The sequence below is a fragment of the Amphiprion ocellaris genome, chromosome 23 (genome assembly GCF_022539595.1).
Source record: "Amphiprion ocellaris isolate individual 3 ecotype Okinawa chromosome 23, ASM2253959v1, whole genome shotgun sequence".
Classification (NCBI taxonomy): Eukaryota; Metazoa; Chordata; class Actinopteri; family Pomacentridae; genus Amphiprion; species Amphiprion ocellaris.
The window spans coordinates 13,486,563-13,499,977 of record NC_072788.1 but is presented as its reverse complement, the minus strand read 5'-3'; the positions used below and the strand labels follow the sequence as shown (position 1 = coordinate 13,499,977).

The window sequence follows — 13,415 nt, the reverse complement described above, 5'->3', positions numbered from 1 at the left end:
TCAGTTTAGTGAATTCCAATTACTATATCAATAGGCTGTTGCATGTTTATAAAACAATGGAAATTTTGACACTTCAAGCGTCACACCCTCCCACAGATACTTCTACTTCCTGTATTTATAGAAACACACACAACCAAAAAAGAAAAAAAAAACTACAAAAATCTACCTTGTGACTCATATGACACGACAAACTTCGCATGAGATTATTTATTAAAAACATTCCAGTTTAACTTTGTTCATGAAAACAAAATGGAACAGCAAATCTTCCTGCTTTTAAAGACAACGTCCTTCAGGGACAAATGTTAGGAGTTTAGTTTGTTGTATAACAAAGTGACAAAGTTCAAATTTTTTAAAAAAGAAAGAACAGGAAAATACAATCTCAGAAAACTGCATGTACACGTAAACTTGTCAGTGGCACAACAATCTCTATCTGTAGTGTCAAAAGAACATCTTTGAATTAAAAGATACACAAAAGGCTGGATTAACCTGCTCGGGGCCTGCTGCTGACCCTGACTATATACAGCAGCTTCAGTGTTAATGCACACATCCAGGAAACCTAGTATGGGTGATTAGTGTATTTAACTTTGCACCTATTCTGATAGCTGATGAATTGTTCATTTTTAAACAAAAATACAACAAAATCATTGGCTGGCAGAAGCAAATTTAGGGATATTCAATCAAAAACTTTATGTTCTGTTGTCCAATAACAATCACAGTAATACAATGGGGAGCAGTAACGCTCTGGAACTGGGTTTATATGATCACTAGCAGGTGTGAAGTCTGCGAGGGTTCAGGCCCAGTATGACCCAACCTTCAGGTCTGCAGCTACCACCCAGAGAACAAACAACAAATACTCTCAGTGCAAGAGCCTGAAGACTCCAAAACTGAAGAAAGTGTGCCATGTAAGGAGTGCACATCCTCAACATTCACGGACTGCCCACCAGATTCCTCCAGATTGACCAGCGTTACAAAAGATAAAGAAGATCGGCTGTGTTCTCAGTGCAGGATCGCAAGCCAAAAAAAAAAAAAAAGGATTTCTGTCGGTAGAGCTCTTCCTAAATGTGGACTGACGGGGAAAAAAAACAACAAAATGTTCAGCCCAGTCCTCCTTGATGCTTCATCCTCAGTAGGTTTGTGCACTTTTTAAGACAATTTTTCAGTGGAATCCAAAATACTGGAAGCAGTTCCAAAGCAGTTTCATGTCCCATTGATTCAGTCTGTGAATACAGTCAACACAAAAGGCCCACTGTCCTTTTGTGTTGGTTCTTGCCCTTGAAGGCCAAGTGGACAAAGAATAGGAAGGGAAAAAAGGAACTATACTCAGTTCTAAGGAAAAGCTGGTTGAAGTGAAGCCTCTCAAGTCTGATTGTGTATAAAAAAGGCATCCAACACTGGTAAATAAAAACAAGTGACTCAAGCTCCAGGTGTTCATTTTTAACCAAAACGATAACATTTTTATCAAAAGAATTCATTACAATTGTACGGAAATGCTACTAAACACCAGTGTTCCTCACTATGACGGGAACTGGAAGCATCGTCAGTGCATTAAGAGAAGTTCACAGTCAGCATTTACAGAAACGAGTGTCTGGATTTGTTTTTGTTTCTCAGAACAAGAAGAGGAACAAAGTCAGTGATGGGGTATTTTTGGCTGCCTTACCTCATCCTTTCTGTATGTTTATGATATTTTAACCTTTGCATATTTGGATGCCGCAATTATCAAGAAACACTAATCATGAAAAGTAGCTATGTCATACTAAACGATATAAAAAAAATACCCTGACAGATTAGTATTCTGATTCATCCTCCTCCTCCTTTTTCCCATCCAGCGATCCTCCTCCTCCTCTTACACAGACGTCTCTGACTGGAGCTTCATGACAAACTTGTGGCTTTTGGGGTCGATGAACTCCTCACCCAGGCGCAGGAAGGGAAGAGGCGCTACCGTGACGACCAGGGAGAAGTCGCGGCGTCTCAGGCAGAAGACCTGACCTTGGCGTAAAGAGGCCGTCACCGGCTCCTCGCTCACTAGAGTCCACTGGCGCCCCCTGCTGTTGTCCAGGTACTGCAGGGTGGGACCGGCGATGAGGTAACGCTCAAGGAAAGCCTTTAGAGAATAATTGTGCATATCAGATTACGAACAGTGACACTGAAACACAGAACCATACAGTTTAATGTGGCTGAACACACACATGTAGCTATAAATATATATTGGAATGTTTGGTCGCATTAGGCAATACATCTAAACCAGATAATGACATGAAGAGGTGTGGTTTTAAAATCCAAATACGGAACATGTGTCTTGTCTGGTTAGAAAGGAGTAGAACTCACTTATTCTTAGCTGTAAAGCCATGAGTTCATCTTTTATCCCCCAATTTTCAATCCTCCTTTTTATAAACAGTCAGTTTACACAGATTTCCAGCTGGCTTGTATATAGCCCAGGTTTGAAAAGTTGTATGTCTGCTTTGAAAGAATGCAAATCGTTAATTTTCACACTAAAGTGGAACAGCTGGAAATATGACAGTATGTTCACAACCAGTAAAGCAGAATTCAGCTGCTTAATATACAGACGATCCACCACTTAAAATGAACCCTCTGAACTTCAAGCTGTTTCCTGGTGGTTTTCTACTCTCATCACATTTTCACTCACTGTGGGCTCATTTTTCACTAAAATATAAAGTCCTGTGCCTCTATGGAAACAGCACAACCATAACTAGAAGACACAAAGATGTCTCCTGTGTAGTCTGACAAATCTATAATGCTATAAATAAAAACAAAAACAAAAAAAATGAAAGTGACAATATGACTTGTTTTAACCAAACTTCACAAAAACTTGAATTAGCATGTACAACATTTTTCCAAGTGCCCACAGGTGTTACCAGTATTTGGAAAAAATGTGACTCTCTGCACTGTAGATATCTTATGACTGTTAATATGCTTCCGTTCTCGTCTCCTATGTGGTCTGTGTAAACACAGCCTGCAGTTCAGCCGAGTTTAGCCAAAAAGTCATTCAATTGTTGTCATGTCAGTACTGGCTGCAGCTGAGTCACTAAAAACCTCACACTTATATGAATGAGCACAAAATGTTTGTTTTTACAGAATCTGGTTATTACTCCACCAAAGAACGCTGCAGAGTTGTGTGATGACTGACGTACATTTGTTAATTTTTCCGACTGTTAATGTCACCAAGACTAGTTCAACAACAGCCGAAAAAACAAAAATCTGCAGATTCTTCTGATAACTGGTGTATTTTGCGAGATTTTTTAAAAAGAAAATAGCCCTTTCAAACTTGCCTGTGGGTTTTTGAGGTTCAGATAATATGCAGATGATCAACTACTTAAAATTGAAGGCCCATAGCAGTGATTTAGAAATGAAATAGAAAATTAAAGTGTAAAATAACATAACCATCCTAACCTTGGGGGTCATATTGTGCGTGATGCAGAACTGCAGATGGTTGATGATGCTCTCCATGGTGTGGTAGGACTGCTGCCTGGTGGCCCGGAGGTACTTCTGCATGGCTCGTGCCATGGGGGCGAAGATGGCCTGAGCTGCCTCTCTGGGGTCCATCACCTCCCGCGGGTGTTTGGGTGAGGACGTAGCTGCATTTTCATCCTGGTGACGTTTAATGTGGGTGAAAGCTTCTTCTACTGCCACCACCAGTCTGTGAGTAGAAAAAGACAGCATGGATGATCTGTATTTAAAGCTGCTTAGACCTCAATCCGTTACTCAGCTCCAATATACCCTATAAATACTGCATCTTATTTTTTTAATTGCACGGGCCTGTGTCTACCTGGCCTTGCGTTTGCGGACCCTTCGCTCCACCTCCGCCTCCTCGTAGTAGTACTCGTTGTGGGAGTTGTCTCTTCTCCGGGCAGTGGCTGCGATCATGGCTCTGGACTGCCCTGTGGAGTTATTGGTGTTGTTCTCTGTGGACAAAAACACTTTAAGATGAGCGATTCGTCTAATATGTGGACAGAGAAAGCTAGAATGTTCTGAAGGTGTCCAATAAGTGCATCTGTTTTAAATCCATGTATAATTTACAGAAATTTACATCCTAATCAGCTTGTGGCAAAGGCAAAATTATGCTTTTTAGCCTGAGGTTGTGGTTGTTAAAAAATTGAATTAATGTGGTGAAAATACTGCTTTCAGGATGATTTATATCACAGTGATACATGGCAGGTGTCTGTCTTGCAATATATTTCATATTACAGACATAAAAACTGTCCTATAACTGGATCATTTTGCAGGTCAACCTTCCCTTCCCATCCATGTTTGGTGTGGTTTAACCAGGAAATGTTAGTGTACACGAGGCTTTACCTTCCCCCAGGTTGTAGACTTTGAAGGCAGACATCTTCTTGGTGAGGATGGACTTGGGCAGGTTAAGCAGGGCAGGATTATAGACAGGGAAGTCACTGTAATACTGGTCCAGAACCCACACAGCTGCCCGTTGAATGCTGTAGTATATCAGATAGAGGAAGAAAAGTTAAACTGCCACAACACTGCTCTTATCAGTGTCTGTCACCTTTTGACAACCTCAGCTTCATGTCCACTGTTTGCATATGTATAAAGGAAGTGGTGAACCAGCAGGAACAGTGAATGTTACTATCCCCCAGCAGCATGCATGAGGAAAAAAGGTTCGCTGTCGTGCAGGAACATAAATCAGCAACAAACACATGAGACAAGGAACACAAAAACAATCCCATGTTTTCTGTGGGATTAGACCTAAAAGCCAAATAGTAGCTGCAAAAAATATCTGCTTGGGAAAAGAAAATGTGTCCAAATTGTACTGACTAACTCTCAGACTTGTCAAGTGACCCTATCTGGAGTTTTGTATTTGTTGATTTAATATTACACAGCGGCTGTTTTGGAACGCAGACACTTTGCACACAGAGAACATGTTCATCATGTGAGTCAAATAAACAACCACATAATTAAGCCCATTCACTGTCCTTTGATATTTATGTTGTGTTGGACTACAAATAGGCAACGAAAACATCTTATTTTTCAGGGTGATCAGTTCTTACGTGGCTACAGGTGAACAGTGGAGTCAAGAGTTGCAGCTGCTCTGTTAGTCTGCTTTCAGTCAACAGCATGTTCACACTTTTTAAGCACATATTAAAATGGGAGCAACACTGTTTTCAAGATCAAGTTTCACTGCTGAACTTTCCCTTTGCACACCTTTCAACCACCAAGCATGTTTTTTTTTCGGTTTGTTTGCTAAATGCCAAGACCTTATAGCCTATTTATTATATCAGAGAGACAGCTGAGGTAAGTTTAAGCTTAGCGGTGCTGTGAGGCAAACAGCTAGAGGGTTAAGACTTGTCAATGAAGCAACGTGGATCACTCTTTATTTCTGTGGGGTCGTCTAAATATGATTTGGGTTGAATTGTACATAGAGTGGAGTACAGTAATTACAGTAATTTGATAAGCATCACTTTAGAGGTCCTGATAAACAAATAGGGCCACTAATGTAAGTAAAAATAAACAACAAAAAAACACAAATACAACAGTTTAGAGACAATGAAAAGCAAAAACCAAAGCGCATATAAGTTTGACTGCAATTCTCTGCAAATTTGCCGATGTGTGCAGCAACACATCGAAAGCGTGCTTGTAGTTTAATTAAGGCATTCACATGGTTGTACACTATGAATTCATCCCACACAGTCAAATTCTAACCTCCTGAGGCATCTGAGGGAGAAAATATTGTGCAATCAATGAGAACTATGGCTACACCTTCACCCCCGACATTCTCCACCGGTTCTACTTCCTGCAACTTCTTCCACTTCCCCAAAATTAAATTCACCGTTCTGAGCTGGTGATGCTTTACACATAACTGAACTCCCAGGGAGGTTATAAATGTGGCAGGAGCACTGGGAGCGGTGCACAAAGACACCACTTTGAAAACGATTGCAGCCAAACTTAAATTAAGTAGAGTTTTTTTTCTTTTTATCGGCACAGAATCTGAACTTTTTGATCACACACCTCATGTTCCTGTTTTTCCACACACTAACCTGAGATGTCCCACGTTGTAGAAGCGGCTGATTCCATCTGTGTTCCTCACAACCTTCAGACAGAAAGCCGGCTGTAGATGTCTGACCTCCAGCAGCACCAGAGCCAGGTACTGAATGAACAGCAACGCGTCCACCAAAGATGCCGCATATCCAACAATCCCCCTGTAGTCCGTCTCTCTGGGCTCCAGCACCCGCACCCCGTAGAACAGCCAATAGGAAGCCACGAAGAGGAAGACCAGCGCCAGCAGCAGACAGCGAAAGACAAAGAAGCGTGGCAGAGTGGCCCTGGGCGGCCGGAGAAACAGCGCCCACGTGGAGATGAGGAGGATGAGGAGCTTGAAGGCCAGAGAAATGTAAAGACCCTCGCATGGCGTGCCGCAAGGGTCCAGCGTGTCCCGCCACAGGAGCTGTGGGAGGGCCAGGAAGGCCAGAGGAGTGATCAGAGAGATGAGCCCCAGGACGCCTCCTAATGCTGGGCTGAGGTAACGGCGGCATTCGAGTGGCGAAGAGTCCTCCAAGTCCTTAGAGATCCGTGTCAGGTCCTCGTTGGAGATGCTGTCCACAGAGGTGCCGGTGACCACTGTGGTGGTCTCACCCCAGTTGTCATCCTGAAGAGACAGGAGAGCAGAGATTGTTAGTGATACTAGTTCTAAGTATATAGAGCACAGTCTAAGAGGTCAACCAGACTCTGACCCTGTCGTCTCCTCTGGTGGACTCAGCGTCCAGCAGCGGCTCCCCTGGTGCCTGGATGATCACTGATTTATCTCCACGGATGGTGCTGTCGCGACTCTTTGAGCGATGCCTGTCCCTTCTCTCTCTGAAAAAAAAAAAAAAACATGCAAATCAGGGATACATTATTATGCTTTATGATTGTGGCCTGAGAAGACGAAAAAGGATGTTTCTTTCGCTTTTCATGCGATTATAGCATCTAATTTTGATACTCTACACTTGAGTGTTTTAAGCATATGTCAAAATTCATTGGTTATGACTTCTCCAATGAAAACATTTGCAGATTTCCTCAATGTCCCTGATGGAAAATGAAATATCTTTGTTTTATGGACGTTACCTTTAGCTCTGAGAAATCATAACGGATCATTTTCTTTCTATTTCGGACGTTTTACAAACTACATTTCACACTTCAATCACCTACCTGTGTTTGCGGGAACTTCTTGAGTGGGACGACTTGTAGGAGTAGCCCGAGTACGTCGACTCGTTGTCCATGTCAGAGGCCGGCGGTGGGCGGAGCTTCCAGGCCACTCCCGTCCCCGAGCCGCCGCCCTTCTCCCAGGCCACGCCCAACTGGGACTTGCAGTTGCTGATGGACTTGGAGGAGAGGGCCAGAGGGAGGCGCAGCAAGTCCACTTTACTCCTGAGGGAATCTATCTTGGAGGCCTGGGAAAAGTAGGGAGGAAGAAAGGGGGGGAGGAAGATGAATTACAGCAAAATACTGAGTTTGGACAAGACCATGTGGGAAAGAGAAAGTGGCGAGATGAGGGATGAGGAGAATGAACGGAGGGGGAGGCAGAGGGAGAAACGAAGGGAGGGAGGGAAAGGGAAAAGATAATTTGTCATGTGAGACGGAGGCAAAATACTTCCAGGGGGACGCATGCCGAGTGACAGCACCAAGAAGAGAGACAGCATTGTTTAGATGTTGGCACTCTGAGGTGTGTGAAAGTCGACGTGCTTTCTTTTTTTTTTTTTTTTTGGATGTGCTTTCTGTGGCGCAGGACAGAGCTGAGCCCATTCTTCCGCTTTGAGGGAGTTTTTATGAGCGAACTCAAGCGATCTGGCCCTGAGTGTGTTTCTCAGCCAATAAAGGGCAATTACGCCAAATTCTGTTCTCGGCTGTGAGTCTCCAGCGTGCAGGAGTGGAGGACGAACATCAGAGCAGCTCTGAATTGCTGCAATTTTACATGCGAGCAGGCAAAGCGGAATTTTTCCCCTTTGTATGACCTCAGAGAACATGCTCTGGCTTCTTTTATGCATAGAAAAAACACGAGTTGTTTTTTTTTTTTGTTTTTAAATTGAGCTTGATTGTTGCAGTTTTATTTTGCTATGGGTTGCTGTGTGATACATACTCGCTCAGACGCCACATTCCCCAACTGTCCCCTGCGGTCTCCAAGGGCAACAGAGCTTAGCTACTACAATGGGGATGAATGGGAGGCTACGGGTGAGAAAAAAACAGGAGGGGGGGGGTAGTTGCCGTGGCAACCAGAACATCAACTCAGCCCCCACCGTCTCCTCCCTCCTTACCCCTTCGACTACACACCTCAGAAGACAAAAACAGACACGATTCATTCACCAGGCCACTTTTCTGACTCCTTCTTTAGGATGTCTCTCTCTTTCTCCACATGTTTATAAAGTGCATTTTCACTTTTCATGTTGTCAGAGCTGTGTTGGTACTTTCCAACTTGGCAGCAGAACAAGCAGATTCTTGATCTAATAACTCGTCTCCTCGTGCTCTCCATTTGTGCCATGACCTCCACTGTGTGGGTTCTGCTTTAAACACGAAAGATTTCGCCAATAGTTTTCATGTGATTCCCACATGGACGAGTCAAGAGGGACATTTTGCAGCATCAGCAGCTGCTCATGGCTGTAATCTGTTCAGGTATAAGGGTCTATAATGGGGTTTCAAGTGTCAAAAAATTGAGAAAAATGTTCTCCGAAGCCTAAGATGACAACAACAAATGTCCTGTTTTGTCCACACTACAATGATATTCAATTTACTGTCATCCAAGAGGAAAGAAAGTAGAAAATATTCATTTTTAGGAAGCTGGAATCAGAGAATTATGCCTTTCTTTACTTGAAAAAAATGACTCAAATTATTCTATTATCAGTAGTTGATGATTAATTTAATCCCAATAGATGAATCAATTAATTGTTACAGCTCTGGTCCATAATATTTTATTGCACGTCCAAACTCTTGTCGGATGTGTTAGATTTGTATGATAAAAAATGGCAAAATAATTAAAAACATCACAATCATTAATCATGAGGCTATAATAGCAAATGTTTTCCTTTTTTCTTTTATAATAAATTAAACAATTTTGAGAGTTGTCAATATTAGAACTGAACCCAGACGGCCCAGCACAAAATGTGTAGCCGTAACGAATATTGAAACATGTTAAAGTATAATGGAACGAAATCACTTTACAAACTATTTTGAGGACAAAATTTCTGTTAGAATTAAAATTACACTTTTCTACACGAGTCCTGTCAATAATTATATAATTGCCAGAACTGATCAAAACAATTTTGCATAACCATCACAATCATTTCCATTTATCTGTATAAAAACAGCCAAATAAAACTGACAGAAATCACTATTTCCACATCGATTTCCACCTTTTCCACCCCGTTCCTGTGCTGTGGTTTAATGGCATGAAGTGTATCAAGGAGCTCAACTTGCTACATACAACCAACTGGATTTGTTGCAAAAAGGTGGTGTTTAAAGGCCATAACATGCCTAATTTCAAACTAACAGAGACACAAAGTAGACAAAAAACAACAATTCAGCTGTCAAATGCCATATTTTGAGTGACACTTAATCATCAACTAAATTTTGAGCATCTTAGATTAGTTAGATAGCTGGACTGTTAACACTTATTCTTCAAAATAAAGTAGCGAAAAAATGTTGCAAATAAATAATGTAGCGATAACTGGCAATTTTAATAGATATCTGATAATTTAGCAAATAATTAAAAATACAATAACTGCCCTTAAATGAATAACTCACAGTATTAAACTACAGTGTGTAATACATTTATACATTCATTACAAATGTGTGGCTGCATATATCAATAACACACAGTCAGATATTCTAAAGTGTCTTTTATTTTAGGTATTAAAGGGAGAGAAAACTGAATATTTGTGTTTTGTGACCATCAGCTAACAGCATGAAGTCTTGCAGCTGCTGTTGAGCACATTTCTCCCTGAACACGTACACAGTAAAATGCCGTATAATCAGTCCTTCTAGAAAGACGGATGCAGCAACCATCTGCCACAGCATCATGTCAGCCAGAGCGCCTCTGCTCATGTTCTGGTTAAAAATGGAAATCACTATGAACTCTTATTCCCTGTTGGCATGAAAACTTATCTTTAGATCTCTGCTGCAGCTCGAGCAGAGTTAAAACGATCCCTTTCATCCAGGGAAAAAGACCATCAAATGTTTTGTATCAGTCAAATCCTGGCTCACAGAACAGAGTATGAGAGCGGAGTTGCAGCTTAAACTATCATCATCTCTTGGAGTAGAACAGATTTTTCATTTGCTTAATTCTTGTGTGTTATTTTTATTGCTTTTCCATTTGGGTAAGGGCTTTAGAGAAGTGATCATCTAGTCAAAAAAAAAGAGTTTAGAGAGATGCCCACTGGTGCTCAATGGGAGAACGTGATTTACTGGCTAAAAAGCAGCACAAAAGAGTAAAAATACAGGATTTATCAGAGTAAACAGTGATTTCTAAGAGCTTGTTTTGACCCTGTGTATCTGTGAGTTTCTCTCAGATTTAAACCCACTTTGTTATGCCAGGGATGTAAACAGAAGCCGCCCCGTCTGACAGTCAATTCCACTGATCAGAGCGATGAGCCTCCAGCTGTAATCAGTTCACCACATATTGATTTATGTCATGTACAGCTTCATCTAGTATGTGACATTGTCCATGTGCAGTGTGGAAACAGGACAAACACTGTACAAATGTCAACTGTTTACTGATAATTTCACACCTTCAACTTTTTTTTAGCTCTAGCTTTTTTTTTTTATTACCTAATGAAGTACATTTGCATTCTTTTGCACTTTTAAACGAACCACACCTATCCTATTTTAATTTTTTTTTTTTTTAAAGTTTACATTCTCTGCCAACAGGTAAATTCTTCACCAATCAGTTTTTTGGATGAAACTGAGTGTTTTCTCTCCTTCCAGCCTCAGTGATGCTGGAGGTTTATGGCTCCCAGGGGCCTCCAGGCCTCAGGGTGGCAGTGGGCCAACGAGGCGTGGCTGCTGCCTCTATATGAACCCCAAAGGCGACCTTAGCTCAGGCTTCGAGGCCTTTACTTTACACGCATCCAGCAGAAGTTCATGACAACCTGTGACCGAAATGCGAAAAAGCAACGGCGGCGCTGAAGACAAAGCAGAACACACCCAGGCTGAAGTGATGCTTCTGTGAGCAACAGACCGCACAGCAAACTCAAAACATGAATGGTGATCACTGAGAAATAAAGCTACCGGACGCGCGTTGCAAAGTGTTCCATTTGGCACACCGTGCGTAAAAGCGCAAAACGGGTAGAAAAGCCAATAAGTGGCTGAGCTGCGGGGATGTTTGGGGTCGGACTGGTGGAGAAATTCAGCTTTACTGGATCAATAAGCGCCTGCCAGCTCATCAGTCCTGACAGGCGGCTGGTTGTGGACAAACAAAATTTTTAAAAAAATGCAAAAACGCTTATAAATTAATTTTTCCCGTTTTTGCATGAAAGTCGCAACCAGACGGTATTCTAAAAATAATTATCAGACTTAGTACATTTTACCCAGAAGCTCTTCCTACCTTTCTGCCCAAATGGATAAAGCTGCAACACGCCGCACAAAGAACCGGCGAGCTGCAGTCCAGAGACGAGTCTCCAACAAAAGTCCCTCCAGATTCACTTTCTCTCCACTTTCACATCCGTCTGCAGCTTCATCCACAGCCAGAGTGTAACTTCAGTCTCCTTCCTGCACGCACTTAGTTTTGTTTGTTGTTCGTTTTTAGAGTAAAATCGACGCACAGAGGACACACAACAGGCAGCAACACGCATCTCATCCCGGCTCCGCATCTGCTGTGTGCTGGAGCCCCGCTGAGCCGTGGGTCTGTCCGGCACCGGCGCAACACAAGGAAGGCGTCAAGGTAGACGCAACACACTCACAGCTTCCGGTGAGGATTTTCCAAATAAAACCGGTGTCGTGTCAGAAAGTGGAGTCTGAAAATGCAATTTAAAGTTGAAGTTGAAGTAGCTTTAATAGACCAGTTTCATTCATATAATGCAGTTTCCATCGTTCCAAAAAGTGACTACAGCCCTGAAATTGCGATTTATTTGGAATAAATGCATCAAAATGACTTGATTTCATTCAGGAGGTTCACATTTTTAAGATTATAGCTTGTAGAATATTTTATAAAGCGATGATTTCCTTATTTCATATAGAAACCCATCAAAAAATCATGTAAATTAAAGGCTAGCACAAGAATATAGACATCAGACTTCAGAAGCAATACTATAATGCTGCCTATAATCTAAGGCTGCAGCCAAAGGTTTATTTCAATTTTTGATTATTTTCTGGATTAATTGATTACTTCTTTGGTTTACAAAATGTCAAAAAATGACTCACAGTTCAAAATGATGTCATTCAATGTCTTGTTTTGTCCTCAAGCCAAAGATATTAAGTTTATTATCACATAGAAGTAAAGAGAGCAGAAAATATGAAATTTTTTTAAAAATTATTTTTAACATAATAATGTATGAAAGTAGTTGCCGATTTATTTAATAGTTTAATCTTTAATTTAATCTTTGCTCCTCTAATATTGTATTAAATCAAATGCCTGATAAACTGCAACTATTTTTCTGATCACAATTACACAGTTACAAGAAATGTTAGATTCACAAATGTACAAAATAATGAGTAAACGATTATGTAAAGAAATTTACATTTACTCTTGAGCTCAATGTGAAAACTGGATTTTCAGGTTTTTAAACTGAAGCAGTCTATTCCACAGTGCTGCTCCTGTTCTACAGATTGAAAAACTATGTTGTTACTGTTATTGCTAAGAGTAGAGCCTAAATAATTATTACAACCATGAAAAATAAAGTTAGAGGAAGAAATGAATTTAATTAGCAGCAATTATCATAATGATTCAGAGGTAGGTCTTTGTTAGATACTACCTTTAAAAATTAGGTGTAATTTATTCTACATTTTGACTTTTTAAAATTTTTAAAAATATTTTATCATATAATAAATAGATAAAACATTTTCTATAAATAAATGTATGTTACAGATACGCAGTTAAAAAAATGTAAATCTCATATCTGTATTCTCTATTCAATATGTTAGCATGTTAATGTTATAGTTTAAATGTACATTTTAACTAATTTTATCAAAGAATAAACGGATAAATCCTCTTCCAAACACAAATGTACATTACAGATCTGCTTCTATGTAAACATCCTATTTCTCTATTTTATCTTTAACATGTGAGCATGTCAGTACTAAAGGAACATTTAATCAGTTTCTTATTTCTAATCCAAAAATGTTGATTTACCCTTAATTGTCTGCTGTCTTTATCAAACTGCTTTTATTTGCAGCTGAGGTTGCTCAGTGTTGTTGTTGTTGTAGGAAGTCTGCTCGAAACATTTCAGCTTGACAGCATAAAATTTAATTTTTGCCAGTTACTA

The 13,415-nt window shown here is 40.6% G+C and overlaps 1 protein-coding gene across 2 annotated transcripts; it reads right to left on the bottom strand.

The window, feature by feature from the left end:
- Positions 1–192: 192 nt before the first annotated feature.
- vangl2 (VANGL planar cell polarity protein 2) lies at positions 193–11,833 on the bottom strand. Of its 2 annotated transcripts, none has more exons than XM_023275034.3 (8): positions 11,540–11,833; positions 7,156–7,452; positions 6,699–6,822; positions 6,006–6,613; positions 4,312–4,448; positions 3,785–3,920; positions 3,409–3,655; positions 193–2,101 (listed from the first exon to the last, which is right to left on the bottom strand). In XM_023275034.3, the coding sequence occupies exons 2-8, from the start codon at positions 7,224–7,226 to the stop codon at positions 1,844–1,846; spliced, it is 1,581 nt and encodes a 526-aa protein (XP_023130802.2). In that variant the 5' UTR covers positions 7,227–7,452; positions 11,540–11,833; the 3' UTR covers positions 193–1,843. The 2 variants fall into 2 exon arrangements, with proteins under 2 accessions (XP_023130802.2, XP_023130803.2); XM_023275035.3 differs by having other exon boundaries at positions 7,156–7,397.
- Between the last annotated feature and the right edge of the window lie 1,582 nt (positions 11,834–13,415).

Coding starts and splice junctions, on each gene's coding strand:
- vangl2 (XM_023275034.3), bottom strand. CDS start 7,226: ATGGACAACGAGTCGACGTACTCGGGCTACTCCTACAAGTCGTCCCAC. Junction 6,614..6,698: donor CCACCAGAGGAGACGACAGG/GTCAGAGTCTGG, acceptor CTGTCTCTTCAG/GATGACAACTGGGGTGAGAC. Junction 3,656..3,784: donor GTCCGCAAACGCAAGGCCAG/GTAGACACAGGC, acceptor TTCTACTCACAG/ACTGGTGGTGGCAGTAGAAG.